Here is a 14,433-nt window from a genome sequence, read left to right as displayed (position 1 = left end):
AAAAAAATAAAAAATAAATTAAAAATAAAAAGTCTTCTTTGATCTCCTGGTTGATCCAAGCATTCTTTTTTTTTTTTTTTTTTTTTTCCAGGACCTTGATCCTAGGGCCCTGGAATCATGACCTGAGCTGAAGACAGAGGCTTTAACCCACAGAGCCACCCAGGCGCCCCTTGATTAACAGTTTTCTTATGTAATTGGCTGCTCCCATACCGGCGAACAAAATATTTACAATTGTTAGATCCTCTTGGTGGTTAGTCCCTTTAAGAATGATGTAGATATGAGGAAGTGGTGATGCAACATGGGGGCTTAAGTGGGTAGGAGAAGAATAAATGAAACAAGATGGGATTGGGAGGGAGACAAACCATAAGTGACTCTTGATCTCACAAAACAAACTGAGGGTTGCTGGGGGGAGGGGGTTTGGGAGAAGGGGGTGGGTATGTGCTTTGGTGAGTGCTGTGAAGTGTGTAAACCTGGTGATTCACAGACCTGTACCCCTGGGGATAAAAATATATGTTTATAAAAAAATAAAAAATTTAAAAAAAAAAAAGAATGATGTAGTGCCCTTCTCTATCTCTGACTACAGTCTTTAGTTTAAAATCTAATTTAACTGATATTAGAAGGACTACCACAGCCTTCATTTGCGGCCCATTGGCATGAAAGATGCTTCTCCATTCCTTTACTTTCAGTCTGGGTGTATCCTTAGGTTTGAAATTGGTCTCTTGTAGACAACATATGGATGGGCCCCATCATTTTATCCAAACTGGATCCCTGTGTTGTTTTATGGGTGCATTTAGGCCATTCACATTGAGAATGATTATTGAGAGATACGTTTTTATTGACATCGTGTTACCTTTGAAGTCTATGTTTCTGTAGATTGTCTCCATATATTTCTGTTCAATGATATTCTTAGGATTTTTCCTCTTTTATAGAACCCCCCTTAATATTTCCTGCAGTGTCAGCTTGGTGGTCACATACTCTTTTATTTTTTTTTAATATTTTATTTATTTATTTGAGAGAGAGACAGTGAGAGAGAGTATGAGTGAGGAGAAGGTCAGAGAGAAAAGCAGGCCCCCCATGGAGCTGGGAGCCTGATGCGGGACTCGATCCCGGGACTCCAGGATCATGACCTGAGCCAAAGGCAGTCGCCCAACCAACTGAGCCACCCAGGTGCCCTCACATACTCTTTTAAACCTTGCCAGTCTTGGAAGCTCATTATCTCTCCATCCATTTTGAATGTCAGTCTTGCTGTATAAATTATTCTCGGCTGCATGTTCTTTCCATTTAATGCCCTGAATATATCTTGCCAGCCCTTTCTGGCTTGCCAGGTTTCTAAGGACAGCACTGTTATTTGAAGGGCTTTCCTCTGCATGTAAGGAATTTCTTTGCCTTAGCTGCTTTCAAGAGCTCCTGTTTACAATTATGATTAATCATTTTCACTATCAGGGGTCTTGAGGTCTTTCTAGATTCTATAATCTTAGGGGGAGACCATTCTGCCTATAGTACATGAACTCTGGTTCCATTCATGAGATTGGGAAATTTTCATGGAGAATTTGCTCAACCAACTATGTCTTCTAGTCTTCTTTCTTTCTCCTCCCCCTCGGAAATTCCAATAATTCTGACATTGAAATGTTTCATGGCATCATTTATTTCCCTAATTCTGTTTTTGTGGCTTCTAAGCTGTTTGTTCCAGGCTTCCTCCTGATCCTTTTTCTCTATCTGCTTGTCCTCTAGATCACTAATTCTAACTTCTGCCTCATTTATCCTAGCTGTTAGAGAATTTAGATCAGATTGGAACTCATTGAGAACATCGTGAACATCATCCCTGGTAGCTTTCACTTCTGCCCTATTCAATTTAATTTTGTCATCAAGGGCTTTCTCCAACCTAGCTATTTCCTGGATAATTATTAGCTTGAATTCCCTTTCTGACATAATGTCAGATATCCATAATGTCCATATCCAGTAGCTCTGATGCAGAAGGCCCAATCTCTGAATTTTTCTTCTGTTGGGCATTCCTCCTCCTAGTCATTTTGGTGGGAGATGGCTGAGCGGATGTGTAGCTGAATGTGTCAACCATGGTGCAGATAAGGTGCACCTTGGAACGTTTTTGAGCAATCAAGAGTCCCCACTCAAAATAAAGAAAAAAGAAAAAAAAAGAGAGAGAGAGACAGGAAAAAAAAGAAATATAAAAGAGAAGGCTTGGCCCAAATGGGCCCCAAGGTAAGATTTTTGAAGTATACAAACAAAAACAGATAAATAGAAAGACCAACAAAAGTAGATGACAAGAGAAAAATAAATAAATAAATAAGAACCTCATCAAAAAGAACCCCAAGTATAAGACTTATATACTACTAAGACAAAAACAAAGACACAGAGACACTGACAGAAGAAAAAGATGGGAGAGTGGTTATAAATTATCCATGTGGGTGAGAAAGGTTTTTTGATTCTTTCTGGATGTATCTTGATATCTTTGTTATAGGACTCAATTTTCCTAAGATAAAGGGGGATTAAAAACTGAAATACAATGTGAGGGTTTTGAAGGGGTGGGGATGGGAAGTTGGGTCAGCCTGGTCGTGGGTATTATGCAGGGCATGTAGTGCATGGAGTACTGGATGTGGTGCATAAACAATGAATTCTGGTACACTGAAAAGAAATTTAAATAAATAAATAAATAAATAAGTTATTGACACTACAGACAAAGGGCTGATATCCAAGATCTATAAAGAACACCTCAAACTCAACATGCAAAAACCAGGTAATCATGTCAAAAAATGGGCAGAAGACATGAACAGACACTTCTCCAAAAAAGACATACAAATGGCTAAGTGACACATGAAAAAATGTTCATCATCACTAGCCATAAGGGAAATTAAAATCAAATCTACATTGAGATACCACCTTAAACCAGTTAGAATGACCAAAATCAACAGGACAGTAAACAACATATGTTGAAGAGGATGTGGAGAAAGGGGAACCCTCTTCCACTGTTGGTGGGAATGAAAGTTATTGCACCCATTTTGGAAAACAATGTGGCAGTTCCTCAAAAAAGTAAAAATAGAGCTTCCCTCTGACCCTGCAATTGCACTACTGGGTATTTACCCCAAAGATACCAATGTAGTGAAAAGAAGGGCCTGTACCCCAATATTCATAGCAGCAATAGCCACAATCACCAAACCTTGGAAAGAGCTGAGATGCCCTTCAACAGATGAATGAATAAAGAAGATGTGGTCCATATATACAATGGAATATTACACAGCCATCAGAAAGGATGAATACCCAACTTTTGTATCAACATGGACTGGACTGGAGGAGATTATGCTAAGTGAAATAAATCAAGCAGAGAGAGTCAATTATTATATGGTTTCACTTACTTGTGGAGCATAAAGAATAACATGGAGGATTTTTGGAGACATAAAGAAAAAATGAATTGGGATAAATTGGAGAGGGAGATGAACCATGAGAGGCTGTAGACTCTGAGAAAGAAACTGAGGGTTTTGGAAGGGAGGGGGTGGGAGGATGGCTGAACCTTGTGGCGGGTATTAAAGAGGGCACATATTGCATGGAGCACTGGGTGGTGCATAAATAATGGGTCTTGGAACATTGAAAAAAATAAAATTAAATTAAGATGTTAAAAAAAAAAGAAGTGAGAACAATTCCTCATTATAATCCTTGTATTAGGAAACCCACTGTGGAAAGAGATTTCAGGGCAGTTTCTTTTTACTTCCTCCAATAAAATCTTGGAGATTTTTTTTTTTTTCTGTCCTCCTGTTGTTATTTTGAACAGTCAAAGAGATTTAGGAAAGGTGTAAATCCAGCTCTCCACTCGCTGAGGACAAAATCACTTTAACAGCTATAGGTTTAGCCACAGAAGAACCACTCAGCTTCTAAAAACCAGGCAAACAATTTAAATTGGCAATATGGCAGCAGTATAACATTGAGGACACATTCCCCACTTAACGGAGAAAACTCAGGAAGGACCACATGGAGGAACAGAAGACAAAAGTTTCATGGTTTGCTGGGAATGTCAAAGAAAATCGTATAACAGATGAGATGAGGTTTGTCAGTCACCCTACTGGTTTCAAGGGCATGCTGTGGTCATTGCTGTTCCTGTGGAATAAGTCACTCCTTGCAGAATGCACCAGCTCAAGTTTAATCAGCCTCACAATAGCCTAGGAAAAAGCGTCATTATGTTCTCCCATAAAAATTGGGCACCTGAAGCCACAAAGCTTAGAGGAAGAACTATGGGTTACACAGATAAGAAGAGAACCAAGAAATTGTACCCATAGGGAGGGGAGGAAAGGAGATACCAAGGGGAAAGAGAAATGAAGTCTATTGAGCAGCCCATGGTGATCTGGTGATCAGAAAAGGAGGTGGTCACTTTGGTCACTGAAGTCCAAGGCTGATGTATCCGCATGTGACAAGGTTCAGAGACCACCTTCTCCTACTACTCTTCACTGCCAGCCTCCTCATCGCTGTCCTTGCCCAGAGGAAATTCCCTTGTGAGCTTCTGAGTTGCACATATCCAAGTCTCCATGGCACAGTCCTGGCTCAGAATTGCCTAAATCAAGACACAGGAGGAGAAATTACCACACATCTTTTATCAATCTCCCTGTTCCCTTCCCTCACTAGCTCATCCAAGTCTAGTTTTGCTCAGGAAATATTCAAGAAACAAGCATATTACTTTTCTTCTGCTTCATTTACAAGCACAAGGCCACCCAAGGCACCTCAGTGTAGCCACCCTGTTCAAGACAAATATCTGTCATGTTTTTGATTGAAATCTAATAGTGATAGTACAAGCTACAGTAGGGAGCCAGCTGAAACCAGTACTATCCCCTATCTAACCTCCCTGTCTTCTTTCATCCCTGTGACCAGTCCCTACATCCATCATTGAGCCACCTAAACCTTTAGGGTCCTCATGCTGCAATAAAATAAAGTACCTTATTAACTAAAATCAAAAGTTATGGCTCTCTTCCCTGTGGCTTTGTACTTTAAATCATGACCTGGTAAGAACAATGGCAGACATGAATGAAAGATCCCACTGGAATTTTGACCACCTTAAGTAGATAATGTGTTAATTCACATTTTGCTGGTAACTGAAGTATGGGATGGCTTTGATGGACCCTGGTCCCAACTCTTTATAGCATTCTCAGTTTTGTTCTTTACTTAGGGCCCTTCTTAACCACCCAGTATAAGAGCGGAAGTGGTTAGTAAACAAGGGAAAATAAGGAAGAGCACAAACGAAAAATAAAGGTGAAAATGGGATCAGAAAATATGACAAAGCAAAAAAGACTTCCAAAGATGGAGGAAACAGCATACGATGAAAAACAATGAGAGAAAGGGAGATCAAAAACAAACAGAAGATTATTATTCATTTCTCAGAGTCCACAATGAATCTTGGAACACTGCATCAAAAACTAAAGATGTATTTTATGGTGACTAACATAACAGAATAAAAATTAAAAAAAAAATATTATTCTTTTAACAACAGTCAGAGTCTCTTACAAGATTTTCCTCCTTGGCTGGGGGGCTTCTCAGGTAGTAGCAGAGAGGAGCATAGATGATGTTGATGACCCCAATAATGACCATAAGCCACGGGAAGCCAATGGCATGCACAATGGCACCCCCAGTGGATGGGCCTGTGAGGAATAAAGCAAATTCACAAGTGTTTATTGGCCCCTGATCACAGAGAAAACACTAGGCAAGGAGCAATGGGTGACCCTGAGGATGTCCCAAAGTCAAATATCTCCAGAACCCTAGGATAATCAGCCGTCTGGCTTTACTCTCATCTGGTAAACAATAGATAAGAGAAAATGGGAAACCAAGTCCTGTGTGCTCCCCTCTCTCCTGCCAACATACCTATGGCGAATCCCATACAGAAAGCCACATCAGCTATGGCATAGACACTTCCATACACCGAGGTGTGACGCAGGTCCACCAAGTGTCCCATGATGGGCATCACAGAGGAATCAACCATGCCTGTGGCCAAAGGAAACAGGACACTGTCAGCTCCACCCACAGTACCCTCCCTTTTTTGTGGCACCATTCTTTCTTTTTTTTTAATTTATTTTTTATTTTCAGCATAACAGTATTCATTATTTTTGCACCACACCCAGTGCTCCATACAATCCGTGCCCTCTATAATACCCACCACCTGGTACCCCGACCTCCCACCCCCCACCCCTTCAAAACCCTCAGATTGTTTTTCAGAGTCCATAGTCTCTCATGGTTCACCTCCCCTTCCAATTTCCCCCAACTCCCTTCTCCTCTCTAACTCCCCATGTCCTCCATGCTTTTTGTTATGCTCCACAAATAAGTGAAACCATAGGATAATTGACTCTCTCTGCTTGACTTATTTCACTCAGCATAATCTCTTCCAGTCCTGTCCATGTTGCTACAAAAGTTGGGTATTCGTCCTTTCTGATGGAGGCATAATACTCCATAGTGTATATGGACCACAACTTCCTTATCCATTCGTCCCTTTCTCCTCCCTTTAGTCTATTCCATTTGCCTGCTCTCCTCCCTCTCAGCACTAACACTGATCCCTGGTAGGAATTAGGAGCCCACAACTTTGCTAGCCACCCTCCTGCTCCTTCTCCCTTTCCATATACCTCCTCTGATCTGGCCCAAAGCTAAAATTCAGGGGCCTTTGGCTCCTTTGAGAGTACTCTTACCTATGGAAAAGCCAAGCCCTGCATTGGGGCCAATGAGACCAAAAATATTGTGAGCCAGAGGAACCTGCAGCAGGGAAGGAAGAAGGATTTATCAGGAGTTCAAGCAGTCACCACAAAACAAAGGGTTTTCACATGATATGCATTTATTAGCCATATGCTATGTATCACATATGTTAGTTGTCTGGATTATCACTTCTCTTTATGAAGAAGAATCTTTACCTTTATTTTAAAGATATGAAAGCTAGATTGGTATCATTTGGGTTAAATGCCCTATCCAAAGTTAAAAAGATAGTAAGTGGCAAGATTAAGTCTAAATTTCAGATTTTATTCCATTTTACATAATAATGGATCTCTTCTATTGCAAGAATCCTTCCTCAGCTTGCTTTCACCACCCTCCCAGACATACACTTCTGTCCTCACTCTTCACTGAATGGAGTTTCCTCTCTTTTCTATTAGCAACATTCAAAGGTATTAATTAACCCTAATTTGGTAGCTACTGGGGCAAGAAGAGAAAGGAAACATACCAAAAACTAGTTACCCATAGTCTAGAGGGGCGGGTAGCCTGTTTTGGGGTGTTGCATCAGTAAACTTATGAAACTCATTCTTTTGCCTTCCCATCCTCCACTGAAAGACTTCCTTTCCTCTTTCACTGCTTCTTTAGGTCTCTCACTGAACACTTGTCACCTGAACCTGCTACCCCAACATATTTACCTCTCAGAGGTTTAACATACCCTCCAAATGTTAGTGGCTAATAACAACTTTAGGGATTATCCCTCAAAAGGTAATTATAGTTTATCAATAGCTTGCATTAAGATTTACTGTGGGCCCACTGTGGTGTAGTTTATATGGACAGTCCTAAGAGAGGCTAACATATCCCTTTCTACACTGATGAAGAAACTAAACAAAAAGGTGACATATCTAGCTCAAAATCACACAAGCAGGAAGTAGCAAAGCTGGGAATTATGTGGAACACATGCTCCTGATCAAGACCTCCAGGCTTTTTTGAACACTGTACTCAGTGCTTTACAGCTCTAGGAGGCAAGTGTATGTATGATCCCTATTATGAGGAGGAGAAAATGAAGGCTTAGAGAGCTTGAAGGGGCTCTTGAAAATAGGAAAGCTCTCTTTTTTTTTTTCTTTTTCTACCAAACATTCTGGCACTAGAGACCGCAACTCATGTGATTGTTCCCCTGGTGGCTTATGAGGTCTTGTTAGGTTGAGATAAGTAAATTTAATCATAAAATGAACCACTTTAATGGCTCCAGAAATAGGTATCAACATGAATTGTTTCATGTGTCCATACATAGGGACTCAGACCTCCGGCTATAGCTGCTCCACTGCCCTTTTTCCCTCCTCTCCACCTCCTTTAATGGGATGCCTGGTGGCATTTCTCCCAGAGCTAAATTCTTACCCATGCATAAACAGTCTTTCCAACAGTCATTGACAAGTTAACCCTCTGTTCATTTCAAAGGAAAATTGTCTTTAAATTTCTGGGTCTCTCTCTCTCTCTCTCTCTCTCCTAGACTTCATCATACTTACACAAAGCAAGCTGGTGCCTACTACAATCATCCCAATCAGGGAGCACAGCCACCTGGAAGAAAAGAGCCATCACAAACTATGCTAAAGGGAGAAATCCCTTCCACCTGTCATCTTATCTCCACTACACCAGCCAGTCCTACACTCCTAATTCCATCAACCCCTTAGGATGTGATAAAATGAAGACATCTCTACATGATCCATTTCTAACCAGGTGAACCCTTTCCCTGACCTCCCCCTTGCCTGGTTCCATATCTTTTTCCATAGTAGAAGCAGAGGAGGTTCAATGGGACATATTCTTTCTTCCACTAGCAGAGGAATCAGTTTACTCAGAAGATACTTGCCCCTTGAAAGTAACCCTCAAACTTAATTCATGCTCTTTCCCAATTCAGACTACCTTTCACTTACTCATATTTTTTTCTGGTCTTCAAAGCCCATCATAAAATGCACAAAAAATACCAAACTTCTTTCCTTTTCTGATTTCCTATAGCAGGGCTTTTTAAGCTTGTCTTTAAAAATCTATATGCTGAGCTTCAAAGATAAAATTGAAGCTGTTCTCACTGTGGTAGAACAAAATCCAGACTTACTTTTTAGCCTCAAACCCTTTCCATTTGGTGTTCTCTGAGGTACCTCTTTAGAACTCTCTAGGGCTCCAGGGAACACAGTTTCACAACACTGCCCCCAAAGTAATGAGCTTTTTCATAGCTGTTCTCTGTGGGGTTATTTTAGCTCTTAAGCTAGACAGCAAACATCTGGTAAGTAAAGGTTATCCATCATATATTCACAACCAACTCAGGGCTATCCTTTATCCATACCCCCTTCACCACCTATCTACTCCTATCCTCTCTGTAGGCGGCTTTTACCCATGCATGCTTGTCCTAAACTTCCAACCTTAGAGAAGCTGTTCATTATCCTAGGTTCAGGGACAACCTCAATAATCTCTCCCATCTTACATTCCTATTATACTCTCCACATATTTCCAGGTTACATACCGACCCATCTTGTTGGCCAATACACCAAAGAGGTTGGTGCCAATGAGGTAGGACACACTGGCAGGCAAGAAAGCAAGACCTGTAGAAAGACACAATTCTAAGATGAGGATAAGCCCAATTTACTACAAAATACTATATTTACATGATTGTAAAGTTTCTCTGTTACCTTCAAGAATTACAAACTACTTTGTTTTGTGTGTTGGAGATCCCTGTGCCAACCCAGAACAGTTGACATGAGGCTCTATACTTCCACTTTCCTCAAGAGCCAGGCTTTGTTTAGCTTTAATACAATGTCCTTCCAGCTCCCCCACATAGACTTCCTAAAGAATAGCTCTAATGAGAAATTCATATGTAAAAACCCTTCTGATTATCAACATAGGAATATCATCAGCCTTGGAAAAAGAAATACATATTACCTGGGAAGTGAAATTCCTGCCTTGCTATTCACCTTTCTTTCAATTGCTCTAGTGGTGATCTTGGAAAAGTTACTAAGTATTTCAGAGCTTTACCATCCACATCTGGCAAAAACAAAGCTATGATTCTAGCATAACAATTTACACTGAGGAGCAAATTGTATAGCATATTTAAAAGTATTTTGTAAACTGAAGCACTGGTCACATTTCTTTCTCCAATGGTAGAGTCATGTGCTCTAGAGCATGGTCCTTGAAGTTATACAGTTCTGAGTTGAAACTGTGGCTTGGCTACTTCATATCTCTGAGACTTTGAGCACTTTACCCTCCCTGAGTCTTATTCATTCATTCATTCAGTACTTTTAATGAGCTTTTACTATGTGTCTGGTGTTCTAAGATTAGAATATGATGGGATAAATAAGATGGTGTAGATAAGCTAGAAAAAATCTTAGTTTTTAGGGCATTTACATTTCAAGGGAGGGAGCCAGACAATAAACAAGTAAACAAATGAAAGAAAAGATAATTTTGAAAAATAATAAGTTGTATGAAAAACATTTAATATGGCATGGAAGTGTGACCAGGAATAGAGTTAACTTCAGTTTGGGGGCTGGTAAGACCTTTTTGAGGAGATGACATTTAAACTGAGATCTGAATGACCTAAACAGAGTATTTCAAGCAGAACAAACAAGTAACAAATAAAAACATCTCATGCAAATACAAAGATGTTGAAGAAACTATTTGTCTCTTTTAGGAATAGAAAGGAGGTCTATGTGGCTGAAGCACAATGAGCAAAGGGAAGAGTAATAGGAAATGTAGACCTAGAATTTGGAATTTATTCCAAGCACAATGGGAAACTTTGGAAGGGAATGACATATTTTAATTTACATTTTCTCAAGTCTTTTGGTTGTGGTTAGAAGAATGGGTTCACAGGACAAGAGTAAAAGCCAGAAAACTATTTGCAGAACCCAGGAGGAAAGTGACAATGTTTCAGCTTGGATGTCATGATGGAAAGAAGTGACCAAAATATTATTATGATTGTAGAGTCAGTGGAACTTTCTGTTGAGTTGGGTGTGGCCATAGTTGGAGTGAGAGAAAGAGAGAAATCAAAAATCATTCATTTTGTCTTACTTAGTTGGGTAACTGGAGATGGAGGAAGAGCCTGGGGAAACAAGGTTTGAATGCATATTAGATATACAACTGGAGATGCAAGGCACTGGTGTACAAGATTAAATTTCCAAGGACAGAGCCTAAGCACAGATATAAATATTCATTTATTCACTTATTCAAGTTCAAAATGATCATTTATCCGTGGTTCTTAAGACCATAGGAAAGACTGGGATAACCTCTAAAACATTAGATAGAGAAGAATAGAGATCCAAGGTCTGAGCTTTCAGGGACTCTTACATTTAAAAGTTAGTAGGGAATCGCACTACTGGGTATTTACCCCAAAGATACAGATGTAGTGAAAAGAAGGGCCATATGTACCCCAATGTTCATTACAGCAAAAGCCATCACAGCAAAAGTCACCAAACTGTGGGAAGAACGAAGATGCCCTTCAATGGACGAATGGATAAGGAAGATGTGATCCATATACACTATGGAGTATTATGCCTCTATCAGAAAGGATGAATACCTAACTTTTGTAGCAACATGGATGGGACTGGAAGAGATTATTATTATTATTATGACTTAAGGGATAAGTCAAGCAGAGAGAGTTAATTATCATATAGTTTCACTTATTTGTGGAGCATAAGAAATAACAGGGAGGACATGGGGAGATGGAGTGGAGAAAGGAGTTGGGGGAAATTGGAGGGGGAGATGAACCATGAGAGACTATGGACTCTGAAAAACAATCTGAGGGTGGGGGATGGGAAGGTGGGGGAGCCTGGTGGTGGGTATTATGGAGGGCACATATTGCATGGAGCCCTGGGTATGGTGCATAAACAATGAATTCTGTTACACTGAAAAGAAATCAAATTAAAAAAAAGTTAGCAGAGAAGAGATAACAAGTGTGATAAGAAGAAGCCAATGAAATAGTTTAGAGGGGATGGAATGGAAAAGGAGGAGGAAGGAGAAGGAGGAAGAGAAGAAAAAGAAGATGAAGATGAAGAAGTCAGAGAAGAATGTGGAGAGGGAGGGGGAGGAGGAGGGCAACAACAAGAGAAATAAGTGGTGGAGGAGGAGGGGGAAGAGGAGGAGGGAGAATAAAAGGAGGAGAAGTATTGGTGGTGGTGGTGGTGGTGGTAGTAGTAGTAGTTTGGCTTCTGAAGGAGTTAGGATGCTTCAACCACAAAAAGAAGGTGGTGAATATGCATACAAATGCAGGAAAATTAGTATACTTAGTGATGGGAACATGTAAGTTCACATCTCATTGCTTCTGATTTCTCAATGACTAGGAGCTAAGAATGACGAGAGGATGAGGGTGTGGAAGAGGTTTGAATGGATAAGTATAAAACAGTCATTTCAGAAAGTGGGAAGGAAGACATAACTGGGGACCTAGAGAAAGATTGTTGGGCAATGTGAAAACCTACTTTATTTCTTTAGCCATAAATGTAAGGTGAGACTAACAGCCTTGCTGTGTGTTTTCCCACAGCCCCAGTGTGCCACTCATGCATAGACAAGGAGTAGGCAAGCAGATTAACTTAACCAGAATCAATGCTGTGTCAACTGACAATCCCAGAGGGAAAGCAGGGCAAAGGAACTAATACTTGAATTCCATCATGATGGAATTCAAGCTGAATAAATAAAAATTGAGGACATGAGAAGTGATAGAAAATAGAAAATGACTTGAGGCCAATGGATTGGTGATCCCCATGTGGCCAAAATTTGTTGATATGGGATATTAGAATACCTGAGTAGGGAATATGTGAATTGATAATTGGACTGAATTATCTGAAATTAAATTCAGAGATGATAAAATTAATGTCAAGGTCAAAAAGGTTTGATTGGTTAAGGTGGAAAGGAGAAAAAGGTCATTGCAAAAGATTATTGTAAGAAAGTAGATTAAAGAATAGGCCAAGATGTTGGTAGAATTATCCACCTGGATATTGAAGCCATCAAGAATTGTGAAGGTGGGGTGCCTGGGAGGCTCAGTGGGTTAAACCTCTGCCTTCTGCTTGGGTCAAGATCCCAGGGTCCTGGGATCGAGCCCTGCATCGGGCTCTCTGCTCAGAGGAGAGCCTGCTTCCTCTCTCTCTCTCTGCCTGCCTCTCTACCTACTTGTGATCTCTGTCTGTCAAATAAATAAATAAAATCTTAAAAAAAAAAAAAGAAACAGACGAGATCGGGCGCGTTCAGGGTGGTATGGCCGTAGAGAGCCTACAAGTGGTAGATCAGAAAGGAACAGAGACCATATACAGTAACAGTCACCTTACAGGTAATACAATGGCACTAAATTCATATCTCTCAATAGTTACCCTGAATGTGAATGGGCTAAATGCCCCTGTCAAAAGACACAGGGTATCAGAATGGATAAAAAAACAAAACCCATCTATATGTTGCCTCCAAGAAACACATTTTAAGCCCGAAGACACCTCCAGATTTAAAGTGAGGGGGTGGAAAAGAATTTACCATGCTAATGGACATCAGAAGAAAGCAGGAGTGGCAATCCTTATATAAGATCAATTAGATTTTAAGCCAAAGACTATAATAAGAGATGAGGAAGGACACTATATCATACTCAAAGGGTCTGTCCAACAAGAAGATCTAACAATTTTAAATATCTATGCCCCCAATGTGGGAGCAGCCAACTATATAAACCAATTAATAACAAAATCAAAGAAACACATCAACAATAATACAATAATAGTAGGGGACTTTAACACTCCCCTCACTGAAATGGACAGATCATCCAAGCAAAAGATCAGCAAGGAAATAAAGGCCTTAAACGACACACTGGACCAGATGGACATCACAGATATATTCAGAACATTTCATCCCAAAGCAACAGAACACACATTCTTCTCTAGTGCACATGGAACATTCTCCAGAATAGATCACATCCTCGGTCCTAAATCAGGACTCAACCGGTATCAAAAGATTGGGATCATTCCCTGCATATTTTCAGACCACAATGCTCTAAAGCTAGAACTCAACCACAAAAGGAAGTTTGGAAAGAACCCAAATACATGGAGACTAAACAGTATCCTTCTAAAGAATGAATGGGTCAACCGGGAAATTAAAGAAGAATTGAAAAAAATCATGGAAACAAATGATAATGAAAATACAACGGTTCAAAATCTGTGGGACACAACAAAGGCAGTCCTGAGAGGAAAATATATAGCGGTACAAGCCTTTCTCAAGAAACAAGAAAGGTCTCAGGTACACAACCTAACCCTACACCTAAAGGAGCTGGAGAAAGAACAAGAAAGAAACCCTAAGCCCAGCAGGAGAAGAGAAATCATAAAGATCAGAGCAGAAATCAATGAAATAGAAACCAAAAAAACAATAGAACAAATCAACGAAAGTAGGAGCTGGTTCTTTGAAAGAATTAATAAAATTGATAAACCCCTGGCCCGACTTATCAAAAAGAAAAGAGAAAGGACCCAAATAAATAAAATCATGAATGAAAGAGGATAGATCACAACTAACACCAAAGAAATACAAACTATTATAAGAACATACTATGAGCAACTCTACGGCAATAAATTTGACAATCTGGAAGAAATGGTTGCATTCCTAGAAACATATAAACTACCACAACTGAACCAGGAAGAAATAGAAAGCCTGAACAGACCCATAACCAGTAAGGAGATTGAAACAGTCATTAAAAATCTCCAAACAAACAAAAGCCCAGGGCCAGACGGCTTCCCAGGGGAATTCTACCAA

General features: G+C 40.0%; 1 protein-coding gene across 3 annotated transcripts in view; it reads right to left on the bottom strand.

The window, feature by feature from the left end:
• Positions 1–4,067: 4,067 nt before the first annotated feature.
• SLC18A1 (solute carrier family 18 member A1) overlaps positions 4,068–14,433 on the bottom strand; it is a 28,966-nt gene continuing 18,600 nt past the window's right edge. For 2 of the 3 annotated variants that reach the window (XM_059155639.1, XM_059155647.1), the window contains 6 exons: positions 9,197–9,275; positions 8,208–8,259; positions 6,669–6,732; positions 5,854–5,973; positions 5,500–5,633; positions 4,068–4,555 (listed from right to left, as the gene is read on the bottom strand). In XM_059155639.1, the coding sequence (XP_059011622.1) occupies positions 4,442–4,555; positions 5,500–5,633; positions 5,854–5,973; positions 6,669–6,732; positions 8,208–8,259; positions 9,197–9,275 (563 nt within the window). In that variant the 3' untranslated portion in view covers positions 4,068–4,441. The remainder of the gene's footprint in view (positions 4,556–5,499; positions 5,634–5,853; positions 5,974–6,668; positions 6,733–8,207; positions 8,260–9,196; positions 9,276–14,433) is intronic. The other variant, XM_059155654.1, reaches the window with a different exon arrangement.

This window comes from Mustela lutreola, chromosome 1 (genome assembly GCF_030435805.1).
Source record: "Mustela lutreola isolate mMusLut2 chromosome 1, mMusLut2.pri, whole genome shotgun sequence".
Classification (NCBI taxonomy): Eukaryota; Metazoa; Chordata; class Mammalia; order Carnivora; family Mustelidae; genus Mustela; species Mustela lutreola.
Note: the sequence above shows the minus strand (reverse complement) of the source record. Positions and strands in the feature narration are given on the sequence as shown.